The sequence below is a fragment of the Epinephelus lanceolatus genome, chromosome 14 (genome assembly GCF_041903045.1).
Source record: "Epinephelus lanceolatus isolate andai-2023 chromosome 14, ASM4190304v1, whole genome shotgun sequence".
Classification (NCBI taxonomy): domain Eukaryota; kingdom Metazoa; phylum Chordata; class Actinopteri; order Perciformes; family Serranidae; genus Epinephelus; species Epinephelus lanceolatus.
Genome location: NC_135747.1, coordinates 14,188,776 through 14,215,409, shown reverse-complemented (window position 1 = coordinate 14,215,409; position 26,634 = coordinate 14,188,776). Strand labels below are relative to the sequence as shown.

General features: G+C 42.2%; 1 protein-coding gene across 4 annotated transcripts in view; it reads left to right on the top strand.

The window, feature by feature from the left end:
- Nucleotides 1-26,422, top strand: part of myo1b (myosin IB) — a 78,025-nt gene extending 51,603 nt beyond the window's left edge. Inside the window, exons 10-32 of one of the 4 annotated variants that reach the window (XM_033618020.2) lie at nt 1,054-1,201; nt 2,746-2,864; nt 3,428-3,514; nt 3,652-3,717; nt 7,166-7,270; nt 9,138-9,200; nt 9,422-9,622; nt 9,712-9,938; nt 10,315-10,515; nt 11,977-12,070; nt 13,795-13,944; nt 14,069-14,137; nt 14,228-14,314; nt 14,710-14,796; nt 16,117-16,203; nt 17,082-17,168; nt 20,053-20,127; nt 20,309-20,443; nt 20,820-20,926; nt 22,231-22,363; nt 22,765-22,917; nt 23,944-24,074; nt 24,163-26,422. In XM_033618020.2, coding sequence (XP_033473911.1) covers nt 1,054-1,201; nt 2,746-2,864; nt 3,428-3,514; nt 3,652-3,717; nt 7,166-7,270; nt 9,138-9,200; nt 9,422-9,622; nt 9,712-9,938; nt 10,315-10,515; nt 11,977-12,070; nt 13,795-13,944; nt 14,069-14,137; nt 14,228-14,314; nt 14,710-14,796; nt 16,117-16,203; nt 17,082-17,168; nt 20,053-20,127; nt 20,309-20,443; nt 20,820-20,926; nt 22,231-22,363; nt 22,765-22,917; nt 23,944-24,074; nt 24,163-24,295 — 2,745 coding nt within the window. In that variant the 3' untranslated portion in view covers nt 24,296-26,422. The remainder of the gene's footprint in view (nt 1-1,053; nt 1,202-2,745; nt 2,865-3,427; nt 3,515-3,651; nt 3,718-7,165; nt 7,271-9,137; nt 9,201-9,421; nt 9,623-9,711; nt 9,939-10,314; nt 10,516-11,976; nt 12,071-13,794; nt 13,945-14,068; nt 14,138-14,227; nt 14,315-14,709; nt 14,797-16,116; nt 16,204-17,081; nt 17,169-20,052; nt 20,128-20,308; nt 20,444-20,819; nt 20,927-22,230; nt 22,364-22,764; nt 22,918-23,943; nt 24,075-24,162) is intronic. The other 3 variants (XM_078174379.1, XM_033618022.2, XM_078174380.1) reach the window with 3 other exon arrangements.
- The last annotated feature ends 212 nt before the right edge of the window (nt 26,423-26,634 follow it).

The following is a 26,634-nucleotide window of genomic DNA, read 5'->3' as shown; positions in this document are numbered from 1 at the left end:
ACTATTTCTTATCCTTACCAACAGTGACACATAGGATGTTGTGTCTATACGGACTCTTTCTACTACACTCGATTGTTATCAGTCCCGCTCCAGCACGCTCCACTCAGCTACTGTACACGCCTTTGCAGTCTGTTCTGTCACTGTTTTTCTTTTTTTTTTTTTTTGCATTTCACATCCTGCTTCTCATCACCTCTCACATAGAGTTTTCACAGTATTCCCCATACAGCTGCGTTTCACCACCGGAAGCACAAGAGGACATTCCCACTAAACAATGAGTCCCTCCACATGGCCTTGTCTGCAATAAAACCAAAGCTGGCCGCACTCCTTTAAACATGAAGTTAAATCTTTAGTTTAAAGTTTAATTTTGTCTTAACTCTGGTATTCACTTTAATGTTAACAGATATGGAGCACTTCAGCACCACTGTGAACAAGACATATAAAGCTGCAGCTTCTTCTAACACAATAATCTCAAGCAATTGGCTTCTTTAATTGTTTTGTGAAGGAAGTTGTTTCATATTTGGCTCTTGTATGGTGGACTGGGAGTCAGTTCAAGACATTTAAATATTCACTTGGGTAACTTGCAGTTTTTCATGTGAAGATTAAGCTGATATGTTTCATGGATTTCTGTTGGTCTCCTCTTTTCTTTGGCACCCATGAATTATGTAAATCGGATAACTTAGTTTAGCTTTGAGTCCCTCAAAATTGAGACCTCAGTCTGAAGGGACGTCTCTTGAATTAGAGGTTAAAAAGATGTGGTGATGTGGTTGGCACGGCTTACTGACTGGTGCAGCTCTGCCTTGTCCAATCTTTTTTTTTTTTTCTTTTTTTTTTTCTTGTTTGACTATTCTAACTCATTATCATGGCAAACAGCAGTTCCAGGCTGCAGTGATAATGTGTCTGCCTCACAGAACTGGTGTGCTTGCACCTTCATAGACACTGTCACATCACAGTGCATCTATAGCTTGGTACCCCTCTGCAGCCCAGTGATGATGTTTCTTAATAAGGTTCAACAACATCAGCTGATCTGTGACTCGTCCCTTTTTGCCCTCCCAGAATGCCATGCAAATCGTGGGCTTCATGGAGGACGAGGTGCAGTCGGTGCTGGAGCTGGTGGCAGCCGTGCTGAAGCTCGGCAACATTGAGTTCAAGCCGGAGTCGCGCTGTAACGGCACCGATGAGAGCCGCATCAAAGACAAAAATGGTGGGTTTGATGGACGATAAAGAGGAAGTGAAGATTCTCTCCTTCATGACAACATCTTCAAACTTATTTACACTTTTGTTTTAAGAAATTGGCAGCATGGCGTAGTCGTAAACAGCTGAGCTTCTGGGTGTTTAGTTATGATCAGACATATATATATAAGACAGTCTGAATAATTGTGTCAATTACTTAATTTTATCTTTATTCTGATAATTTCTTGTGAATATTTTTACATATAAATCTTTTGACCCACATGCCCATATGGCCCGATGTTAAGCCACTGCCCCCTGTTGACTGATATGATCTCCTCTGCGCTCATCCTGACATGATATTTGTATTTTATGATTTGTGTGACAAGAGCTGTGTGTGTCATCACTCCCATAGCTGTTCTCCTTAGGCAAATATTACATTTACATATTTCCTTCCATGACAGTGGACATCACTCATCTTTTACTGAGAAAATACACACCATTTTTTAAATATAAATCACTGTTTGTTTTTTCTTAAAACATCTTGCAACGTGATATGCTCATCTCTCTTAGTCTTCAGCAGTCTTTTTTCAAGGTTACTTATAAAATAAGATGAAATAAAATGATCACAAGGTATTCTGCAGATGAATCTGTCAATGAATGGAGTTATCCAATAGGAAATACGTTTGCTTTATTAAAGCATAATAGCAAATATACAAAAGACAAGAGACAAGTCTCCTAAATGACAAACTGATTGGCTTTCTTGTTAGTAAAATAAATATTTTTATTGCTGAAATTGCATACAGTACACCAACTGATATTTTATTTGGGTATTTTATGCATCACTGTGAGGGGAGTAGTGTGGGTTGTTGTGTGTGTCCTAAAGTTAACTCAGTTTTGCTCACAAAAATAAACACAGAAAATAAAATGCCGTGGTCAGTTTGTAAGAAGCCTAACCAGCCATCATATTGATTTATGTTTTTAAAAGGGAAACACTGCCAATTTTCAACCAGCTTTGCGTCACTGCAGCGTGGGCAGTTTATGCAGATCAGCAGTGTTTGGCTTTTCTCCATGCTGCCCGGAGCTCCCCGCTCATTCACTGGCAGAAGTCCCTGGGTTTTGCATCGTCCGGCATACTATGCCAGCGAATGAGTGGAGACCTCCAGGCGCTAGCCAAGAGGGAGGCTAAGTGTTGATCATTTGCATTCAACGTTATCACCCATGTTGCAATGACGCAGAGCTGGTTGAAAATTGGCATCATTGACGCACAGTACAGGGGTTGTTTTTTTGGTCTCAGCTTGAAGTGTCCCAACATTTGGACACTTTATGTCATTTTCTCTGGCCTGTCTCTTCTCTTCACCACTAGCTATGTTCTCTCTCTTCCTCCATTCTGCAATCTGTGACATCACCTGTTCATAAGTGATGCGTTACTGTGTTGTGCGGTGCCACAGTAATGATCATCAGTGTTAAACAAGTTTCTTGAGGAATCATTTCAGACCCAGTCAGAATTATGCCCTTTTTTCTTGATTTCTGCAGAAGTTGTTTGGTATTTGTCAGTGTTTCTGTATGCATTTGCAGATCTGAAGGAGATGTGTGAGCTGCTGGGGATCGAACAGTCAGTGCTGGAAAGAGCATTCAGCTACCGCACAGTGGAGGCTAAGCTGGAAAAAGTGTCCACAACGCTGAACGTGGCTCAGGTCAGAGAGAAAGTTCCAAATCCGTCTTGCACCAGTTGTACCAATGTGTAACCGTTAGGCCAATGCATAACTGCCCTACTTGTATTGACATTAATACACACACACACTCTCACAGTGCATAAAAAGATAAAGGGCCATTCCTTCCCCCTGACTTGCTCCTCCGGCTGCCGACTCTCATCCATGTCAATGCTACATGAAAACCTCTCCATTATAGATAAGCCTTATTCCTCCTGGAAATTCAAATGTAGGTCATACTTTAGAGGTTAGTGAGTTCACTCAGACTGTTCTTATGACGTGGATGCTGCAAACGAGGGCCCTCTGTGTCCAAAAGCAGGGAAAAGTTGAGAGAATTAACCTGACCTCAGACTAATGTTACCACTCGTGGTTAGCTTTCAGGATTCAGTGTTTGTGAACGTTTTTTTCTTTCCTGAATTTATGACTTGTTGGAAACTGGTTGGTTTTTAGGATTATTTTTTAAAGGAGTCTGATATTTTGTGTGTGCAGAGATGTAATAAAAATAAACAAATGCATTTTCATCACCAGTAATGCGTGTCTATTTACAGGCCTACTATGCCCGAGACGCCCTTGCCAAAAATCTCTACAGTCGTCTGTTTAGCTGGCTAGTAACCAGGATCAACGAAAGCATTAAAGTAAGTAATGTGCAGAATATATTTTCTTTCATTACTTTAATTTATGTTCTGTTTTTTCTTCATTTTTCATGCTAAGTTAAACTGGCAGTACACCCCTGCATTGTGTATTTAATATCGACAATATTGTCTCCCTGCAGGCACAAACTAAAGCTCGCCACAAGGTCATGGGTGTGCTTGACATCTATGGCTTTGAGATTTTCGAGGTAAGACAAAAGGCAGATGAAACGCAGCTTTCCTTGTTTTAAAACCACAAAGACAGAATCTGACCAGCCAAACATTTTATTACATTTTAAAGGATTTAGCCCCTGGGCTGTGTGCGTGCATGTTTTGGTACCTGCGAGGAGCTTATCAACAAAAACTGAGCGCTGATAAAACCACATTCAGATCAGATTAGTTCAGCTTTATTGCTCCCGCGGGTGAAATTATTTTTTGTGGTGAGTTGATTTCAACACTACAACCAGCACAGTACAAAACTGGGGACGTTAAGGGATTCCTCAAAATAAGAGAACTGCACAACACATCATACACATCATATACAGTATGTCTGTGTTACATCAGCTAGTACAGCTATTGGTTTTATGGTTTCCTTATGTTAATAATTAGATTAGCCATTTGGGCATCACAGTGCACGTAAATAAGTTTGTGCATGCAACACACATGAGAGTTTGAATGTACTGTAAAGACTGAATGGAGATTTCATAAATGCCCATGCCCTGTTGCTTGATGCCTTCAGTCCCCCTCCCATCCACCCCCATATGTTCATGTCTTTTTCATATCCCTGCTTGTTCACCCCACTCACTCTCAAGTTCCTCTCCTCTCACTGTCGTGTTGTGTCTGGGTCACCAGGATGGAGTAAGTAACACCTGCACCGGCCTGTTTGCTGTGCCAGTGTGCATGCTGTGATCTAAACTCTAAACCACTTAATTCAGCTCCTCATTCAAGACGATTCAGGGCCCACCGGTGTGCAGCACAGCCACACGGCTGAAACGATGCAAAAGAAGCATTTGCATCATTTGAATCATGACATGGCACTGAGTTGCCAGTTTATTAGGTACACCCAGCTAAAACCGATGCAGTGTAATGCAACAGTCCTGCAACAAGTGCTCCATTCATGAAGCTTCCTGTGTGAGGCTCAGCTTTTAGAGAGGTGTTGGAGTGTGTGGTTATTGTGGAGGCTGTAGTGTGTGGTGCTGTTGAATTCAATTACATTACACCAAGAGGCGTTTCTAATATTTTGCCCACCTCATTCAGACTGAATTGGGTGGGCAAAATATTGGAATGACTAAAGGGTAGATTAAGTACTGTTTTAGAATGATTCATTTATTTTGCAGAGCTCTTGTATTTAACTGCATTGCTTTTAAATAGATGTACCGAATAAACTGGCTACTAAGTGTGCTGTATTGAATGTCTGAACTCTCTGGTTATAAACGGATATTAGTTTAAAGAAATAGTTAACTATTTTGGAACATATGTTATTCTCTTTCTTTCCAAGAGTCGGATGAGAATTTGATATTATGCTAAGCTAAGCTAATGCTGCGTTCAAGCTATGAGCGACACTGCAACAAGCTACAAGTAATTTTTAATTGAAGTCGATGACATGAAGCTTCAGACTGCCTCCAACACTTGTCACTGTGGACGGGCGTGACACGCTACATATAAAAATTGAGCTGGCCTCAACTTTTTTAGTGCTTCAACAAAGCAGTGAAGCATCAACCAGTCATATGTTTTTTGTCTCTAGCTGTAGTGCCATGTTATTAGCATAGTTAACTAAGCTGAGCTTTATTAGCATTGCATGTGCAACTACAAACATTAGTTGGCATTCAGTAGAGTTGCTTTGTGGCAAGTAGCAGACACTTACAAGCCTGTCACAGCATAACTACGTTGACAAGTGTTTGAGCAACACTTCAACAGCAACTTGGCTATAATGTAGCTGGTCACGCTGATGCTGTGTCACCCGTAGTGTGAGCAAAGCATAGCTGTCTCCCAGCTCTCTGAAAGAAACAGAATAAGCGTATTACCCGAAGTGTTAAACTATTCTTTTAATAGATACAGATTAGGTTGATGCTTTGGGATGTTTTGGTAGTGGTCATTTGGTCTAATTATACTAAGAACAGTGCAGGTGCCAGTTTATTTTGACAAGAGGAATATGTGGTAATTTCATGATCTTGAACTTATTTCAGCTACAGGAAAGATTTAGAAAAGAATGAGTCACATTTAGAGCCAGCCCTCCCTGGGAGTATGGCAGGCTACTATTTCTCCCTGGAAATGTTGATTTAAACTCATAACATTTAACTTTTTAAATATTACATGCAAGAACTCCCCCCTACCTTTGGGCAAGTGAATCAACACCTTTGAGAAATGGGAACATTAACTTTAAACATAATTATAAGTCGGTGGCTTCCTCAAACTGCTGTTAATGGTTTGTCATAAAGCAGCTCAGTTGGAGCTGAAATATTTTAGAGTTACAGTGCAGTTTCATCAATATTTCAGTCTGGTGTCTGCTGCCACTTGGGTGTAGACATGCTATGGAGTGTGTGCGTTGTGTGTTTATCAGGGGAGAAGACGACCTTTTGGTTTCACAGTAAAAGGAAATAAAGTCGCTCTCCTTGAGGCGATATGTTGTGTTTCCTGGTCACTGAGAAACCTTGCTGTGTCTTTCACTCTGAGCACTAAGACTAAACACACTGCTCTAACCTCTGTTGTGTCCTTAGCAAATGAATGTTATCCTAACCCAGCACACAATAGGGCCATCTGCCAAGAAGCATGACTCACCACTCAATGGTCATAATTGACAACAATAATAATTGAGAAATACGGGGCGTAAAATCGGTAGTGGCTTTTCAACTGTTAACACTCCGTCAATGTTTAATGAAGCCTGTGCCAGTTTACAGCAACTTGTTCTGATAAGGGTTTATAAACCTAAGGTGCACCAGTAACATTTACCGGTATCAGTTGTTCACTGACCACATTGATTATGATTGTTAAGTTTTGAAAGAAGGTAGAATGTTGTAGTTTGCTCAAGCCGATTATTACCAGTTTAGTATCAAATGTACAACCTTTTTTCAGGCAGATGACATCAGGGGAGGGTTGACTTGACATTAGACACTTTACATGGCTAGTTTAAATGGTCAGAAGTGAGCTTGCAGGTTTTGCAAATGTGATTGCATCATCCTGGATGTAGATCTCAGATCAAATTGTATTCCTGCTCCAGATCTGATGCTAAATCTGAGTTTCTTGAGCCTTCTTTGGTCATGCAAAATTCATCTAAACATGCTGTAAGCTTTTCGTGTTGGTGCACATTGGTACGACCATCTTCTTTAATAAAACACTGCAGGAAATTGATTTAAATAGCAAACGTTGGCAAGGATGTGACCATGCTTATGAATGTTTGCAGACAGGAAGGAATGCAGTCAGAGCTTTGAGAAACAAGAAAACGAAGCAGGAGCAGTGGTTCGTGATGAACCGCAGAAAAAACAGGAAACAGGCTCAGAGATTTAATAAGTTCTGAAATTTAACAGATATGGAAAAGTTACGCTTTCCCTTTTTGCTGTCCAAAAGAAAAGGTATAGCATAGTAAGACAACAGGCACCTTTGTGATTCCACATGTTGCCAGTAGCTAATTGTTTTTTTCTGCCGCTGCTGCTTCCACAGGACAACAGCTTTGAGCAGTTTATCATCAACTACTGCAACGAGAAGCTGCAGCAGATCTTCATTGAGCTGACGCTGCGTGAGGAGCAAGAGGAATATGTCAGAGAGGTAGGTTTGTGTTCACACATGCAACACATATATTCCATGCACGAGAAGACTGGTAGTGGACACTTGGATTAATGACCCATCAAGCCCAGCCTGTAGCCCTGGAAACACTCTCTCACCTGCATCTGTACATCTACATCATTCAACATGTCAGCACTCAATTTGTTGTGTTGACAGTTCATCACGGCAAACTCCCGGCAGCATGATCCCAACCTGGTCACGTCACTCATCTGTTCAACCTCTTGTGCTACTTCGGCTGAATCTGCGTGCTTGCCCATGACCTAAACGCATTTCTACTTCATTTATGTCCCCTATCCCGTCACTGTCGTCCATCACACTCTGAGTTTATTCTCTCCCGTCTCCCCTCTGTCGAGTCCCGGGGACGGAAGTGATCCCTCACTCCAGCGAGAGTAAACACTCCCCGTTGTGGGCCTTTAAGCTCTGTTTGTTTTCAGAGCTCTATGTATGTGCAGTGGCGACCCCCCCCCCCACCCCCCACCCCATCCCCCACCCCATCCCCACTAACACCAGCACCAATGATATTCCACTCCTGGCCTCCATCCAGTATACTGCATGGGAAAATACCACAGCGCCAGAGAAAGGAGGGAGGACCACCAATCAGGAATTTGGCCAGTCACCCGTCAGTTTAAGCCACACCCTTTTTGCACCCTCCCCCTCGAGAAATCTGTCACATTGCTTCCATCAACCGAAACAACGTTCCCAACCCATTAGCAGCTGTGAATGAGATGTCGGTGAAGTGGGTTTTCAAGGGACAGTGGCCTTTTTTAGAGGGTAGCATGGGGAATGTTTTCCCTTTCCTCTGCAGAAAAGGCTTTGTGCTCTGTCCTCACTCAGAGGATGGGAACAGACAACAGGAGAGAAACCTTAGGGAACATAACATCTCCCAGCACGGACAAATAAGGCTGTGAGGATGGATGTACAAACATTTGGACTGATTAAATAATCCGTAAAAACTGCACTAAAGTTTATGATCAAAGAGTACTTAAATAAGGAACTCTCTTTAAAGGGGCCTAGCCAATTTAGTGTTTCCAGGACATTTGTTCTCATTAAGTCTAACTTCCCCATGTAAATGTTAAGTGCTAGTGGTATTAATGTGTCTAGACTGAGTATAACCTTAGTTTATAATTATTTAGAACATGCGGTTTTAGATGAGAGTTGGAGACACATTCGAGATTCATACGTTGCCACGTTCTCCAATCATCCAGCCAGAATTTACAGACTGTGGTCAAAAACGTGAAAAAGCAGCTTGTAAGTTCTATGTGAAGAACTTTTTTTTTCTTGTGTTGAGTATCATTGGGTTCAAATGAACATTATGAACAGAAATAGGAACACAAGCACAAGAAATGTTTCTAATCACTCATCAAGCTTGGATATTTAAAGCTTGAGGAACACATGCTATTGCCTGGAGGAGATCATGTCAGTGTAAAACAACAAAAGATGTCCTAAACTTTGAGGAACCACACAGTATACACATCACATTAGAATGAGCTGCTATTGAAGAACTCTGGTTGTGGCTGCCATCAATTGTGGCTACTTTGCATCACACTTTCACAAATGGGTGAGGTTTAATAAAACTGGAATGCAGGCAGGCTGTGCTTTGTTGTTGCTGCATTCTCTTGGTCTCTACTGTGAGGACTACAGTACTTGGTGAGGGCCGTTGTGAGAGCAGGATTGATTAGGCGACTATCCTTCAGGTGCTTGATCAGGCACTCAGTGTTGTGTTAAGAGTACAGGCAGGTTCAAGAGTCTTATTTTATCTGTGAGAGTCTTGCTGATGTGGAAAAGACATCTTGGCTAACTCAAGATAGAAAAGCCATTGTCTCTTTGACCTTAATTTCTTTTGTTGCAGGGCATCGAGTGGACCAACATTGAGTATTTCAACAACGCTATTATCTGTGACCTCATTGAGAATGTAAGTCCCAGTTATCACAGACCATGCAAACCAGTTCAGCACCAAACCACATTCAAGTCTGACTACCTTTGTAGCACTTTCCGAAAGTGTTTGAGCAGACCAATAAACTATTAAATGAATAAAGATTCAAGGCCAGTAACAAAGAGTAACATAAAACATAACTTTTAGTGTTGAACACTTTATGATTGTTAACTTTTTTATGCCGGCCTTGCTTTTTCCAGCACCAAAATGGAATCTTGGCCATGTTGGACGAGGAGTGCCTGAGGCCGGGGACAGTCACTGATGAGACCTTCCTGGACAAACTGAACACCATCTGCGCTGAACACCAGCACTTTGAGAGTCGCCTCAGCAAGAATTCAAAGTTCCTCACCGATCACAGCCTGCCACACAACTGCTTCCGAATCCAGCACTACGCCGGCAAGGTATGGACATCGGTCTGTGTACAGAATCAAATCCAAATAAATGCATAAAATACATTTTAGTTATTTCAGTTTTTCTTCTTCATATCAAGGTGCTGTACCGTGTTGAGGGCTTTGTAGACAAGAACAACGACTTGTTATACAGGGACCTGTCGCAGGCCATGTACAAGGCCAACCACAGTCTCATCAAACAGCTGTTCCCCGAGGGCAACCCCGCCAAAGTCAACCTGAAGAGACCACCGACCGCTGGATTCCAGTTCAAAGCATCAGTGGGGACGCTGATGAAGAACCTGCTGACCAAGAACCCAAACTACATCCGGTAAAGTCCTGTCATTCATACTGAGTGTATATCAGTCATCACGCTGTCAGTCCAGGACATTGTGAGTTTATGTGCGAGATTTTAAGTCTTCGACATTTTTTGTGACTAAAATGCAATATCCACCCAACCCCTTTTCATCTTACTGTTGCTATCAATGCCAGTTATGATACCATTACAATACTTACCTAATAAAACTCTTGAAACTGCTGCTGCTAATAATAATGATACATTCAGTAATACCAATCAATAAAATGAACAATGTGTTTCTAGAATCCATCAAGGAAAATGGTCCTCAATAGACAAGCCATGTAGTGTTCATAGCAGTTCAGTTATCAGTGTAACATTGATGTGATAAACCTCTCTCTTTGCTTCCCAGGTGCATCAAGCCCAATGACAAGAAGGCCTCCCACATCTTCACCGACTCTCTAGTCTGCCATCAGGTACGCTACCTGGGCCTGATGGAGAACGTCCGCGTGAGGAGAGCAGGCTACGCCTTCCGCCAGGCCTACGAGCCATGCCTGGAACGCTACAAAATGCTCTGCAAACGGACCTGGCCCCATTGGAGAGGGCCTGCCAGGTAATCCTTGTTTATTCTGAAGCAGTGACTAATTGTGGGGTAGAGGGGGGGGCAGAGAAGGAGGTCTTGTCACTGGAAGGTTGCCAAAATAAATCTCCTCCTCGGCCATTGTGAGAAAATGCCACTGTGAAAACTGAGAACCGCTCATAGGTAGCTTTAACTAAGGCACTGAACTTCAGACTACTCCCAGCGGAGTGACTGTGACCAGCGCTAATAGACTGTAGTTCAGTGGCCGGCTCCCAGGTGTGACTGTGTGGAGCTGTGTGAATGTGAAGCAGGTTAATGCTGGAAAAGGGCTCGGGTGGCTTCCCCTGGATAATAAAAGGTTTAGAGGGGAGAAATAATCAGCTGAACTTCGTAACAGCTTACCAAACATACTGACATGAAATCTTTGAAGTAGAGCTGCACAATTAATCAAATATTAACCTTGATCACAATTTTGGCTTCCCCACAGTAAAATGAACACGATCGACAAACCCATGGCAGCTTTCATGCGTGCAGAGGCAGCCTGTGAAAAACGTTCCTAAATGCTGCGGCTGCAGTCCAGATAGAAGAGTAATATACAACAGAGATCAGTCAGGCAAAAAAAAGATCAAATGTGTGAAGCAGAAGGCAAAGAGTTAGTCTTCTATATGGATCGTCATTTGTTGTCGGGAAGTATTTTGGATTTAGAGTGCATGAGACTGTCTGTGCCACAAAGCAACTCAGCTGTCTTGTTCAGTCAGCCATCACAACACTACAAACATGCATTACAATGAATACCTGAAGGCAGAGACGAGTAACGTTGATGCGTTGCCTCACCCAGTCCCCATCATTGTCCAGCATCAATTCAGGCATCCAGAAATGCTGTACAGTGAATTTAAAGATAAAAACATTGTAGTGGTAGTTGTAGATGTCTACATGGGACTTTTAGGAAAAGGCTCTCTTGTTATCTTTTATATGAAACAGTGTTTTCTCGTGACAGTTATCCAACTTAATTATTACATACAGTATCCAGTTTACCTCGCAGACACTAACAGCCGTCTTGTCACATACCAGCTGTTCACCCTTCAGCAGAAACAAACCGCTCCCTCTCTGAACCTCAACATGTTGAGACATTTCAGCCTTATCTGTCTCCTCTGTTCCATATCAGCCAGACTTGCGTGTTTCATCCTCTGTGCTGGTAAAAGCACTGATTCCTATCTCTCCTACCACACATTGGTATCTTGTTGTTCAGCCATCCCTCAGTGCTCTGTGTGGTTTTCCTTATTTCCTCCCTCCATATGTTCCTCTGGATTTGTATCTTTCTTCTTTTAATCATTCTTTCTCTCTGTGTCTCAAACTCTGCATCCTCAGTGCTGTTCTCATTCACTTCCAAAATCTTCTCACTATGTCTATACAGTTGCTGTCATGCTGTTTATGACCACTTTAAGTGTCAAGTATGCTTTGGATGACCCATCTGACCCTTCTGGCTTCCCACAGGGAAGGAGTGGAGGTGCTGATGGCCGACCTCCAGGTCCCAGCTGAGGAGTTTTCCTATGGCCGCTCAAAGATCTTCATCAGGAACCCAAGAACGGTAGAAAACAGATAGCTTAAACCATTTAAATATGTTTTGCAGCCAGTTTTGACATCTGCTGTGTACGTCGGTAGATCAAACTGTGTTTGAATGTCTAACGGTTGAATCCAGTGTGCTCAGCTGCCCTGTTTTCTCACAGTAAGATGTTTGTAAAGCAGGGGTGGGCTGCACTTGGAGCCCCCACTTCAGCAATTAGCATGCAACCGCCACTCTGAAAACACATGGTTTCACTTAGCCATCCCATCTAACATGGGAAATGAGCTTCTTTACTCAGCGCTTGTAGGCTCTTTAACTGCTCAAGCCTGCAGCGTTTGAATGGACTTTCTCCCCAGCAACAAAGCTTGGAATAACATGATCTCATAGTGGGAGAATTTTTTTTTTCCTTCTGTAATTGCTTTTTATATCTGATCAACATATCTGCCTTATGTATCTGCAGCTGTGAAACATAAGAGTCTAGATGAGTGGATTGTAATCCACTTTTCCAGACAATATTTCCTTTGGCTGTTAATTCAGTGCAGAGACTGCCACGCCTTTGAGTTTAACTGACGTCAAGATTTGGAGAAATTCTTGTTAGAAAACATGAAACAAAATGTGGCTCCTTTTGCTTTTCTAGACAAAATGCTGAGTATTATGGAGTTGAAGGGACACTACACCCCTAATTCAAAAGGACATATTTTTCCTCCGACCTCTAGTGGTATTTATCAATCTAGATTGTTTTATTGTGAGTTGCAAGTGTTGGAGATACCTGTTGTGGAGACGTATGTGCTCGTGTTGGAGCTAGTGGTGCTCGGTGAGCTAGCAGTAGATGCACACTTCCGTCTCTACAGTGTTTCAGTTAGCAAGTGTAGTAAATAGAAAATAGTTTCTACATGTAACTGCTCGCAACAAAGTCTGTGGATTATTTTGAGTAATCAGGTCCTGATTTCTGGAACGACACATTGCTGTTGAGTTTTTCGAATGTATTTTTTGAGTAGCACAAGCCGAGTGCCATCTAGTTCCATTATATTTGAGAGAAGGCAGACATCTCTATGGCAGATATCTCCAGCACTCGGCCACGTACACCAAAACAATCTAGACTGATAAACAACACTACAGGTAAGAGTTAAAATATGTATTTTTGATTTGGGGGTGAACTGTCCCTTTAATACCCAAGCTCTTGGGGTACATCATTTATTCTATATTTAAGTTATGAGCCTTTAATAAGTTAACATATCTAACCTCACATTACATTAACAGTGAGATAAAGTTAGGCCTTGAGAAATTCACTTTTCTATGTGTATGTAAAGTTGTGACATCAAAAGACCCAAGATACCGTGTACCTGCAGATGAACATTGGCTTACTGAGGGATAATAAAATGTTGTAATGTTGTCAATTCACATTGGTCATTTTTTATTGTCTTGCGCTGAGCCCAGGCAGGAAGGGGTTATTTTTTCCCGCTGCAGATGGATTGGACTTTGTACTTGATATCGCTGAATCAGTATTTGCTCAGATAAAAACACTTCTATTGATCCCATAGTGGGAGAAGTTTAATTTATGCTGTACCTTTCTTTTCCTTTTATGACTTCGTTTTCCTTATTATCTTATTGCAGAGCTCAGAAAGACGCTGTACTTGCCAAAAGAAAATTGATGTTGAAATCTGCCAGCCTTAACAACCCAACATCTCACTGTATATAAGGCCGTTTCCTGCTGCCTCATGAAGTTAATTTCCTCCTCTTCCCCACAGCTCTTCTTCTTGGAGGAGAGGAGGAGGCAATGTCTGCAAGACCTGGCCACTCTCATTCAGAAGATCTACCGTGGCTGGAAGTGCCGCAGCCACTTCCTGCTGCTGAAAAAGAGTCAGATAGTGGTGGCGGCGTGGTACCGCCGATATGCGGTGAGGCTGCGTTTTTGGAAATTCGCTTAAAATCACACACACAAAGCAAAATAAACAAATGGACAGATGGCAGTGATGCATTAAGTGTAGTTAATTCCCCATCTTCTCCTTTTCTTTCTCACAGCAACAAAAGAAATACCAGCAGATCAAGAGCGCCACCACTGTGGTGCAGTCCTACACTAGAGGATGGCAGGTGTGCTCTCTGTTCAAAGTAAAATGTAGCGTGCAAAAATCATGACAGAAAAAAAAGACACTAAAACATTGCTTGTTATTTTTCAATCAGGCCCGGAAACTCCTGAGAGAGCTGAAATATCAGAAGAGATGTGAAGAGGCAGTGACCACCATTGCGGCCTTCTGGCACGGCACCCAGGTACTGATGCATGAAAGTGCAAGGGGATATCAGAGAGTGAGGTTTTTACCTCGACACAGCATCACCCTGGGTTTGATACATGCTTTTTATTCATCTTGGGGGGTAAAGCTGCTCTTGAAGTCTTAACAGTATCGCCTTAAACACTTGATTTTTCATCTTATACAGTGTTCCTGCCTAATTGCCCAACAGTATTACAAAAATCTGTTCTTTAACAAAGCTATCCTTGATGTTATTGCTGCTATTTCTCTTTTGATCCTGCTTCCTATGCTGATCACACAACTGCCACTTCTCTTTTCCTTCCCCTCCCACCACCACTCTTCCTCTTTCACTTTCCCTTTCTTGATTCTTTTCCTGCTCACAACCTGTCTTACCTAACGCCCACCGCGTCCCACCAGGCTCGGATGGAGCTGAGACGTCTAAAACAAGAAGCGCGGAATAAACATGCTGTGACAGTAATTTGGGCATACTGGCAGGGAACCAAGGTATTTCCACCCAGCCGTAGTGTGTCTCTGTCCCAGCTGTCTTGTCATCCCTGTTCACCATGTCCCGTACCATCCTGTTCCCACTATCAAACTGCCTAATAGAGTAGCAGCCCCTTTGAATGAACCTGGTGTTTCCGTTACTGCTGAAACGTTAAATGTGCCTCATTGTTGTTTGTCCTGTTTTCTGTTTTGTATGTCCCAAAGTCCATACACACCAAACAACAGCAAAAAAAATTTGTTCCCCTTTTTTGATGATGAATACAGACCGCCACCACTTGCTGGTATGATGAGTCCTTTCCTCTCACGCAGGCACAGTACGTATGTGCTACTTGGCTATTGGCTTTCGTCTTTGCGGTGTGTTCAAGTGCGACATTTTGGCCAAGACACATGCGACGTCTCTGTGTCAGTTTGGTGTGTCAGAAACATTACACGCAGGATTGTCTTTATATGTTTTGGTTGGTTGTTCGATATTTTATTTCCATCTGTAACTGTATTTTTACACGTATGAAACCCAGCTTATCTCAGATCCTTTAACGTGGCCCACATGTTTTGGATTTGTACGTCTTTGATTTGATCTCTATCCAGCGTGGTGTTTTAAAATGTGTCCCTCCTCTCCTGTAATCGAATTAGTTCAGCCATGCAGTGCCCACCACACAGATGACTTTCACTGTGTTATTTACTCAACTCACGCTGAGACGCCTCTTTTTAATATACTGATATGCTGACAGCAAAATAAGCGTAGAATAGAGTCAGTATGATGGCACATATGTTGCTGCTTTATAAAGCCCCTGTGGTTGTGTGTAATCAAAGCCACTGTGCACACTTTATAGTCTGCATGTGTAACATCTTATCAGCATTTACTTAACTGAGTTATCATTTTTGGCATATCCTTAGCTGTTAATAATCAATATTTTATTTAAAGGTCTCACGGGCCTGCTGATGACTGTCAACCCTGACTCATTATAGATGCTGTTAAAGATTATTCTGTTGTATGCGGACTTTGTTCTTTGCAAACATAAAGACATCTTTTATGAGGCTTGATAATGTAATAATAATCCATACTCTCCCACTGTTGACGTGTTTTATTTCTTTCCTTTAAAGCATGAGATTTGCAGAGAACACGAGCAGCACTGAAAGTTGCTCACATGTCAGTGTTAACCGCCCCATTTGTCCTGTCTCTTGACATCCTTTGTTGTCCTCCGTCAATGTTTCCTCATACAATGCTTTCCTCACACCTACACAGTACCTCACTCTGGGACAATTAAGTTTTGATTGTCACTGAAATTAACCTCCCCCGCAACTGCCACCGCTTTTCATCAGGCCCGGAGAGAGCTGCGTCAGCTGAAGGAGGAGGCGAGGAATAAACATGCCGTATCGGTCATTTGGGCCGGCTGGCAGGGCACCAAGGTATTTGGGAAGCCTGTTGACTTGACTTGCCGTGACTTGCCGCCTCCATCGACCCCTCCCCCTCCTCTCCTCCCATCCACCCCTGAACAAAATACATACCCATCATTCTGCTCAACCCATTCTGAACATTTCATATATGATGCAAGGCATTTACTGTCCAGCCTCTCACATACACACTCGTCCACTGGTTGCTGAAGTGAAAAGAAGAGTTAAACTACTGGAACCAAAATGGTCATTTCCACCGAATCCTGTCTTGACAGCTCAGTCTCTTTTACTGATGTAAGTACTAGTTAGAGACTCAAGGTTACATGGACAGCCCCACTCCCAGGAAGATAATAGTCACACACACACACCAGGGACAGAAATGTCATGTTTTGGTGTGTTTTCAGCTTCTTCCTCCAAGGTCCATGCCTCACCAGTGCATGCTGCCTGCCCTTTGCATGACTTCTTCCCTCTTGTGTAGTTAATGCACGTTTACTCTTTGCATCGCAGTACTGTTTGTACCTCTCTAGATAGAGCTGTTTGGATCATTTGAGGTGACCTCCACTGCCTGAGTTGTGACTTTTGCTCTCCTCCAGTTACTCTCAAAGTTCCACTAAAAAGTCTGTTTCCGTTACAGAAGTCCTCCTGATAAATGTGTGCTGTATTAGTTTGTGGAGTCTGGAGCATTAGAGCTGTACTTTTACAGTCTCTCCATTGGTCACACAGGGCTGGTGTGCAGTGTGTATGTGTGCAGTGTGTATGTGTGTGTGTGTGAGTGTATTTTAATGTTTGCTGCTGACCTCAAGCAAAGTAGTGTCTCCCTTTTCTTCCTCTCATCTTCTCTTGCTTCATTTGTTCTCGCTCTCTTTCTCTTTCCCGCCCACCCCCCCGAACAGGCTCGCAGGGAGCTGAGGAGACTGAAGGAAGAGGCCAGGCGTAAGCATGCTGTCGCTGTGATTTGGGCCTACTGGCAGGGACTCAAGGTACCTACCAGCCCCACGGCGCAGCCATCACCAAGTCTGCCACCTACTCGTCACCTCTGACCTTCTTCATCCTCCTCATCCATCTGCTATGTGCACACTTCTACAGGAAGCCATTCTCTGCCTAGTGCTGCGATCACACTCTGTCTATAATGGCATTGTTTTAGACTGTGTGCAGACACAAATTTCCCAGAGGATAAACACACTGGGACACGAGTAAAACATTGGTTTTATGCATAATCAACAGAGTTATGCTGCACCACCACGGCATTAAGAAGTTCTACAAAGATTACAAGGGCACAAACTGACTTTTCCTATTTGGAAGAATTAAATCATAGAAGTTTTTTTCTTGATACATTTTCCCCTTAATTTTCCTCCAGTATGGAAATCCCAATTCCCTTTGCAGTGCAGTCCTTGTGGGACTTACGTGACATGCCAGTGAGCCCAGAGAAATGTATTTAACACAACAGCTGTGATGTCATCTTAAAGGGGTAGTTCACCTAAAGCCAAGTTCACACCATATGACCAGCAGAGACATCACATCACTGTACTGTTAACACTACACTACTTGCTGTCTCGTTATTAGACACAACTGACAGAGCGACGGGGTCACACACTGTGGGCCTTTCCCAAACCACTCCCTGCACCCTCTCCCTACCCACTTTCACTCCATTTCCGCATTCACACGGTGGTCCGCCACATTGAGTGCCATTCCAAACCAACAAGTGAGGATTGGAAGTGAGTTATAAAACCCTCAAACAGTCGGCACTGATACCGACTTACTGACCATGTGCAACTATTATGTTCATCATGGAAGACACTCCATACAGATAAAGATCGGCGACTATTACTGCTCCAAACATACCTGCTCAAATTAAGATACACATTTATAGGTCTACTATCATACAGATGTTAATATCTTAAAGGTTACATTGTATTTAGGATAAAATATATCCTCCTGTAGTCTGTAGAAAATAGTCATGTTCATTTGATTGTACTACTTTATATTTACAATAACTGTTCACAAAAAACAACCAGTTTATAAACATCAACATGAAAAGCCAAAAGAGGTTTACAAAAGTTTTATTTCTATTTATTTATTTATTTATTTATTTTAATCAAGTTATTTATTACTTTTAATGATAAAAAACACAATATACAAAAATTCAGGTCGGCCTAAAAAACAGCAGCACATACAGTATATGTGCTATAAATACATATGAAGAACACAAAATGGGAGACAGTTTTATTTTTCTCAATTATGAACAAGATAAAATTGGATTAAGCTTTATTTTTCTACATAGTTACGAAAAGTTACAATAGTTTCACCTTCCACCACAGAGAGGGAAGGTTGTCCCAAAGCTTGCCGCTGTGTTTACGCCTTACACCTTGAGGGAGGGTGCTTCATTCAGTTGTGAAGGTGACGGCGTGGAAGTGGGTAGTGTCTGGTTTTGGAAAGGCCCTCTAAGATCTTTCGCCAGGAGGAATCACTGATAAGTATGTCATGCGATGTGCGGTTTGACCCACAACCGGTGTCCGGCAGGTGCTTTCCAAAAATGATCAAAGTCTAAAGGGGCTAAAGCAGTGTTACTAGGTTAATAGCATACAGAGACACTGCATGCAATAGTCCACGTTCCACCTCCTCTCAATTCAATATTTCAATTAAACAGGCTGTATCAGCATAACATTTGACATGTTGCCAAAGCACAAATACAATTAATAGGCAATAAATACAATTTACAACTCTTTATTTCGTCCTCAACTTTTGTCTTGCGCATTCATTCTCTGTAGATCACCAGTTAAGTCCCCAACAGGTCCAGATACCTAGCTTGCTAGATATCTCATTGGCAGCCGATTTGCCATTGCAGAGCCAACGCCGATTTGTCTCTGGTCTTGAGCTTTTGTCGGAGAGCGAGTGGAAAATCAGGGCTCAAGTCATGTCGTGTGAACTAAGCATAAATCAAAAGACAAATTATTTCCCCCAGTGGTGTCTGGCCATGCAGATAGTTTTTGTTTTATTTCCAGAGGTTTTGAGATTCTGCCACAACACCAGTGCAATGTAGGTGAATGCAAAAGTATTTGAGGAACACAATGCATTAGAAATGTGCATTTGAAGCAGTAAAGCCAAGCCCTGCTGCTTTGTCAAAATAATATACAGCCCTCACAACTTTCATCAGAACATTTTCTCTAGTAGGAAACAGCAGTGTTGTGACTGCTGTTGTGATTTTCCTCTTTCGGTTTTTAATGCTTCAGATTTGAACCATCAGATCCTGACTGACATGGCAGAGGCTTTCTGTCTCATTTTTTTATTTGTTCTTATTTAAATGTCTCCTTCTGTCTGCTTCCTCTGCATCTGTGCAACTAACCCCCTATAAAGCAGCCCCTCCTTGTATTCCCAACATTATTTGTTTTACTTGTTATTTCTTTGTCTTTAGGTGTGTGTATAAAGTGTGTGTGTGTGTGTCCTAGTTTGTGGTGCTTATCTGTTGCTTGTGCGTCTGGTTTGACTAGAATAACTGTCGTCATACTGGTCGTTTGTCGCAGTGTTAATCTTTTCATTGTGTTAATTGATCCCCACAATGCACAAGGCACGTGTTCAGGACTCAATTTGTGCAATTGAGGTCAGCATGAAGGTCAATTGTCATAACCATCATTGACTTCAGGGCAGTAATTGTTGTGATTCTAATTAATTCCAGCAGCTTGGAGTTGACTCTGTCTGTTCCAGGTGTTCAATGTCTGTGACTAACCAAACGTCTGTCGTTCTAGTGTGCTGTTTGTTTCACTGTCATCATCCTGTCAGCATATTCTGTTTCTTTCCTGCTTCACATCAAATTAGTTGGCAAGAGGTGACTGACAGTTGCATTCTTTTCTTTATTGCTGTTAAAAGGTCCGCAGAGAGTACAGAAAATTCTTCAGGGCAAATGCAGGCAAGAAGATCTATGACTTCACCATCCAGAGAATTGTAAGGAGGACTTGAATATTTGCTTGCCAGAATAAATGCATACAAACTAAAAATTCTGCTCCTTTGTATCAGCAAAATACTAGAGTGTTTGTTTGTTTCTTTCTTTCTTTCTTTCTTTCTTTCCTTCTTTCTTTTTTATCAAAGCTTTGTCATAAACCTGCATTTATGTCCCTTTGTCCAGATGCAAAAATACTTCCTGGGCCTGAAGAGCACCATGCCCTCCATGTCACCCATAGACAAGAGCTGGCCCACCAGGCCTTACCTCTTTCTGGATGGAGTTCACACAGAACTGAGGAGGATCTTCCATCTCTGGAGGGTCAGTCACATATAAACAGAGTCCCTCGCTTCTTCCTGTCCTCTTCACTCACACTGAAGTCTTCTGTCATGTCATGACTTAACACTGTCAGAGTGAATGTTGTGTCATGCACACCTTGTAGACAGGCATTCCTATGGATTCCACTGCCTTTCTTGAGAAGTCCCACACTATCGTGCTGTTAACACCCGAGGCAATGACTGTCAATTATTGATGACATATATACGTTAAATGCCGTAAGCTATGCATCACAAGATCCACAGAACACACTAGAATCCAAAAAATAGAAACCATTGGATAGGCAATACGAAATATTTAATATTTAATACAACAACCCTTGTATGAACTGCTGTTGTTTTGTGTGTGTTCGTGTTTTCAGTGCAAGAAATACAGGAGCCAATTCACAGAGGAGAAGAAGGCCATTTTTGAGGAGAAGCTGGAGGCCAGTGAGATCTTCAAAGATAAGAAGGCCCTTTACCCAAGCAGGTACCTGAAACTCACTTCTTTTGTTTCTTCTTTCTCTTTGGGTCGGCAACCTGCAGCTCCAGAGCTGTATGCGGCTCTTTATCCTTCCCCAGTGGCTCCCTGTGACTTTGACAAGAAATATACCCATATGGAACTAAATAAAGGTTGATTTTTAACATTATCATCTTCACTGATTATTGTTCGGGCCTAAAGTGATTCTTACATTCTCCGGTTATAAAGAATGTGTGGCCTATGCACCAAATAAAAAAATGTTTTAACATTTAGTCAGCCAAAATGTGTGTCACGTATCTACGGCCTGGCTGCTTTTCCTCCAGATTTTGTCGGACCTCAGCAACAATGGCTAGTCTTGGGTCTCCCTAGCTAGGCTGGCTTCCAAATCCAAAAAAGGAAAAGTCTTGGAAAATTGAGAATTGCTGATAGGCAAATTTAGACTAATAGGCTTTGTTACCTTCATTTTAAGGCTCAAATATGTTTTGCAGCTCCAGAGAGATCTTTTTGGCCAAAGAGGTTGTTGACCCCTGGTACAGCTATATAAAAATCATATCTAGATGAATATCTAGCAGATTAGTGAATCTCTTAGAATGCATTCACACTGGCGCTATTTGGTCCACTTTAAACGAACCCTGGTCTGCTTCCACGAAAAGATTGGTTAGTTTGGAGCGGTGTGAACGCTCATTCGAACTCTGGTGTGGACCAAACGGTCCAACCCTGGTCCGCTTGAAAACAGGGGGTCTCGGTTTACTTGCAGGTGAACCCTGGTGCAGTTCACTTACAGTGGGAAATGCAAACGGACTATCTAGCGAACCAAAGAGAGGAAGTGAACCAAAGAGAGGAAGTGACGTAGAGCGCAGTGCATTTTGGGGTAGAAAAAAACAAAGTCAAAAGCGCAAAGTGGGAGCAGCAGAGGTAAAAAAAGAAAAAGTTGGAAAATGTCTCATGGGCAGACATGGAGTAGTGAGGAGGTGCAGGTGCTTATTGATATATGGTCAGAGGACTATATATCATAGTTGCTTGTGGCCACCCACATTGGATTTCTGTTTTCAGTCCTGGCCAATCGATGAGCTGAGTTTTCTTCTTCCTCGTACTTTTTTTTCTTTCTGGTCAGTGGTCGTTTCGGGCAATACCGCCTTCAAACGAGCAGCTATTGTAACTGCATGATGTTGTCCAGGCAGTTTGGTCTGCTTTAAAAAGTGCAGTGTGAATCGAACCCAGTCCCCTGGACTATCCTAGTGTGAATGCACCCTTAATTTCATGGCAAACACAAACATCTCATGTGACATGTAATATGACTGTCATTGTTTCAGTGTGAGCCAGCCCTTCAAAGGAGACTACCTGGAGATAACCAAGAACCCCAAATATCAGAAACTCAGCAGTGCTGTGGATGAGAAGGTTCTGCTGGCAGACGTGGTCAACAAGATTAACAGGGCCAATGGCAAGGTAGGAAAGATTACTCACACATCAATAGTTTCAGCCCCTATAGTCCAAAATACAAGCTGTGATTACATTGTGACCCTGCTGTTTTAAAGTTAAGCTCCACTTTCCCCTACAGGCCTGTTGGAGCACAAAACTATTAGGTTGTTTTGATGGGTATTTCACCCAGCTGTGCAGCAATCGGATGTTTTTGACATCTTAACAACCAGCATTATTTTTGTTCCAGCAGATAGCAGACATGTCAGGAGGCGTGTGTGTTTTGTTTTACTCTTAAACCTGTCCCAGTTTCAAGATCTGATAGATGCTTAAAAAATGCACCAAAAAGAAGTTTTTGTCTGTGTGTTTGCTGTTGCACAGCATTAGAATGACAGACAGTAGGGTGAATAGTTTCTACTCTGGCTTTGCAGGGTACAGCTCGAATCTTCCTGCTGACTAAGAAGAACTTCCTCCTTGCTGACCAGAAGACAGGCCAGGTGAAGGCCACTGTTCCCCTGCCAGACCTCACCAGTGTGTCAGTCAGCACACAGAGCGACGGCTTCTTTGCTCTCAAACTCAAAGAGGTGAGGGAAACCTGTTGTGAGAAGAGAGCTGTTGAGATGTGTGTTTTGATTGCAGGCTTGATTCAGTATCGATCTTCTCATCTAACTCTCAGCGAGAAAGCAAGTAAGAGGATTTCCTAAAAAGTCAAACTATCCCTTTAAGGCCTGCAGAGACACGAAAGTTGTTGTTGCTGTTAGGGTTATTGAAATATCTATGGAAACCAAACTGAAAAGTTGCACTAGACAACAGTCCTTTGCACAATGGAAGAAAGTCTATATGAAATTGCACTGTTGGCTAAATGCTGGTGGGAGATCTCTTGTTACAGGAAGTACTGATTCAAAAACATCACTCTTATGCCTGGTCACTTTTTTTCCTGTTACGTTAAATTGAGTGATTTCTGATTGAAAACATTCAGACATCACTTATTTATATGCCTCTGCGCCGGCAATAGCCATGGCCGGTGGCATTATGTTTTTGGGTTGTCCATCTGTCCGTCCCATGCTTGTGGACATGATATCTCTAGAACTCCTTAAGAGAAATATCTTTAAATTTGGCACAAACACCCACTTGGACTTGGCGATGAACTGGTAACATTCGGGTGGGCAAAGGTCAAGGTTTTGTGACCTCGTCGATCTCATTCTTGTGAACATAAATATGTCAAGAATGCCTTGAAGCAATTCAATTTCAACTTTGGCACAAACCACCCCTTTGAGCCAGAGATAAACTGATTAGATTTTGTTGGTCAAAGATCAAGGTCACTGTGACCTCATAAAACATGTTTTTGGCCATAACTCAAGAATTCATACACCAGTTACGACAAAATTTCACATAAATGTCGAATAGGGAAAAATGATGAAGTGATGACAATTTTAGTCCAAAAGGTCAAAAGTGAATTTGGCTGTGACATCATAATGTTCTGCAAAAACACTTTTCTGGCTATTTCTCAACATCATAACTTGGGAACAGGAGAGGTTACATTTGGTCAGATATCCTAGTTTTGTGCAGCTTATTCTTGAGTTAAATGTCATTGTGTCATTTTGATTTAGGGCTCAGCCTCAGCTGTCAAAGGAGATTTCTTACTCAGCAGTGAACATCTGATCGAGATCATCACTAAACTCCATCGTACCGGGGCCACATCTGCAGACAGCGAGCAGCTCAACATCGACATCTCAGACGAGTACGCTAGCATGCAGAATTATATCCAGTTTGCTTTTCCTACTACCTAGATGATGTCTAATGACATGGCTAATGTCTCTGTGTTGCAGGTTTTTAGTGCAGTTCAAGCACGATAAAGTATGCGTGAAGTTCGTCCAGGGAGCCCCCAAGAACGGCAACAGTGTGTCCTGCAAGCGCAAGAACAACCGCCTGCTGGAGGTGTCGGTGCCCGCAACAGCGTAGTGCAGCTCCCTCGCCAGACTGAGGGGGGGCGCGATTAAACACCGAAACCACCATCCACTCCAAAACCTCTTGTCTCAAGAACCATCACCCCAGTGCCCACCCTGAGCCCAAAAATGACAGTGCAGTTATTTGGCTTGTTGTGTTGTTGTTTCTCCTTCCTTCTTATCGGATTTACTATGGCACCACTTTAGCTGTAACCATGTGCCACCTTTTTTTGGCAAAGAAAGCCCTTATCTGGGTTACATGCCACAGGAGTTTGGTAAAATGTTTCACTGGTGTTTTGTAAAACTGGGGATAAAGAGTTGGAGATAGATGTAAAAAAAAAAGTCTTGGTGGGGCACAAGAGACTTCTGTATACCAGTGGTGATAATGATTGTTCTGCCTGTATGTTGAATTAGTCCTCAGAGAAAATGTCATGAAAACTTTTGTGACAAGCTTCAGCCTCAACTGGCCTTGACTCATCTATTTTTTAAACACCTCCTGCTTTAAGCAGAAGGCTTAGAATTTGAGATGAACCAGGAACTTTTGGGCTCGGCCTGTCAGATTTAGTTTCTCTGAAGAACTTTAAATACTGCACTTGTTTTCGCCTCGGTGTAACCAAAAGAGGATGAGCTGAATTTGATTGTATGTTGTTGTATTTTCTATATATCTATTTTCTCTGAAACAAAAACAGTGGGCTGTTGAGAAGTCAAATGTAATTTGCTAGATAATTGTAAAACCACTTTTTTGTATCCTCCTGTATGTGCCATTGAACAGGTCCCATGACTTGTCATGTGTCGGTGTGCAAAATACAAACATAGAGAAACCATGTAGGTGATGGACCCTGTTCTTGACAACATCCTTGCCAAAAAAATGTTTGAATAGGGGATCTTTCATAGGGGAATTTCTTGTAAGTTTTGACAGCACTGCACATGTGATCAACTTCCATTTCTTCTACGAGCACAGTATAACTTGTGAGCTTTATTTCATCTACAAAGAGTCCTTGTGAATTAAATTCATATCCCTAACTCATAGAATGTCATGTATGAATCAAAGAAGATCCTCTTGCTTTATGAGGGACGCTATAAAAGATAGTGACAAAGGCAGAACGGACATCCCAGTGGAAGGAAACGTACCCTACCACGCGAAGTAAAGGCACCCACACCTTCCATCATGTCTTCACCAGATTCAAAGTGTTCTGTGGTGCAAAACAAAACCCTTGATCTTTTTTTTTGTGTGCAATAAATAAAATACTTTCCAACAAAACGGTAGTTTGAACCTACAGCAGCAGTCGCGCTCACTGTGCTATAAGCTGTACATAGGCTGTGGCCCTGGCATGGACAAAGGGTTTCTGTAGTATCCTACTTTTTATTGCTGTGTTTGTGAAATAGCCATTCTTGCCACTGCAGCTTGAGTTATCGTAGTGCTTGTCCCACTCTGCCTAATGTGTATTTTTCAAGGGGAAAGACCAAATATTAAGCACATGTGACCATAGAGTCTTGATGTATCTGAAGCAATCAACCAGTTACACCTTCTAGTACACCAATGTACAAATTTGGTACACACATATTTACACGCAAGCCAAATTTGATCATCAAAGAAGTGATAAGAGTGCTATATTTTCAGGTATGTTGACTATAATCTTTATTTAGATGTACTGGTAGTGGGTTTTGTACTGTTGATTTCTAAGCCAACCAGATGTTTCTCTGGTGATCGTGAGGGAATAACACAGCCAAACTTGGTCTAGTCATGTTCTGCAATCCAGGGTACCTGGGTTTGTATGTTTTTGTGGGGTTTTTTTTAATGTCACACATGACACAGGGACTTTGAGAAATTAGTTGTCACTGTCCCTCGCACGGGAACGATCGAGCTGTATGCCAGTTTTGATGTATTCTCTTCCTTGGCGCTGCAGAGTTTCAGTGCAGTTTTGCTAAGATGACATCTTCCTCCCCCTCCTCTCTGTTTTGTATTTGAACAATGGCTAGAGCTGCAAAAATGATGTCTGCATTCTTGTGTGCCTAATGTTAACTTGTGCTGAGAGATACAACATGGAAATGTTTCAGTAGAACTCAGTGTAACATTTACAAGTAATCTTTTTTTTTAAATTAAATAAAAATCTGTAATAAATGTTATTCTGGGATTCCGTGACATGTCATTGTCAGTTTATTTATTCAAGCAATGCTTGCAAAGCCTTTTGAACAGTGTTTTCATGTAACCCTCAGTGTGCAGGCAGCAGTTGGAATCAACCATCAGACTATTAAATCCTCCATTTCTGCGATGGCCTCGGTTGCTGTTTATCAGCGGTATCAACAGGGGGTTAGCCAGGACTTAAAAGTCTTTTGGGGGTTACCAGCATTGAG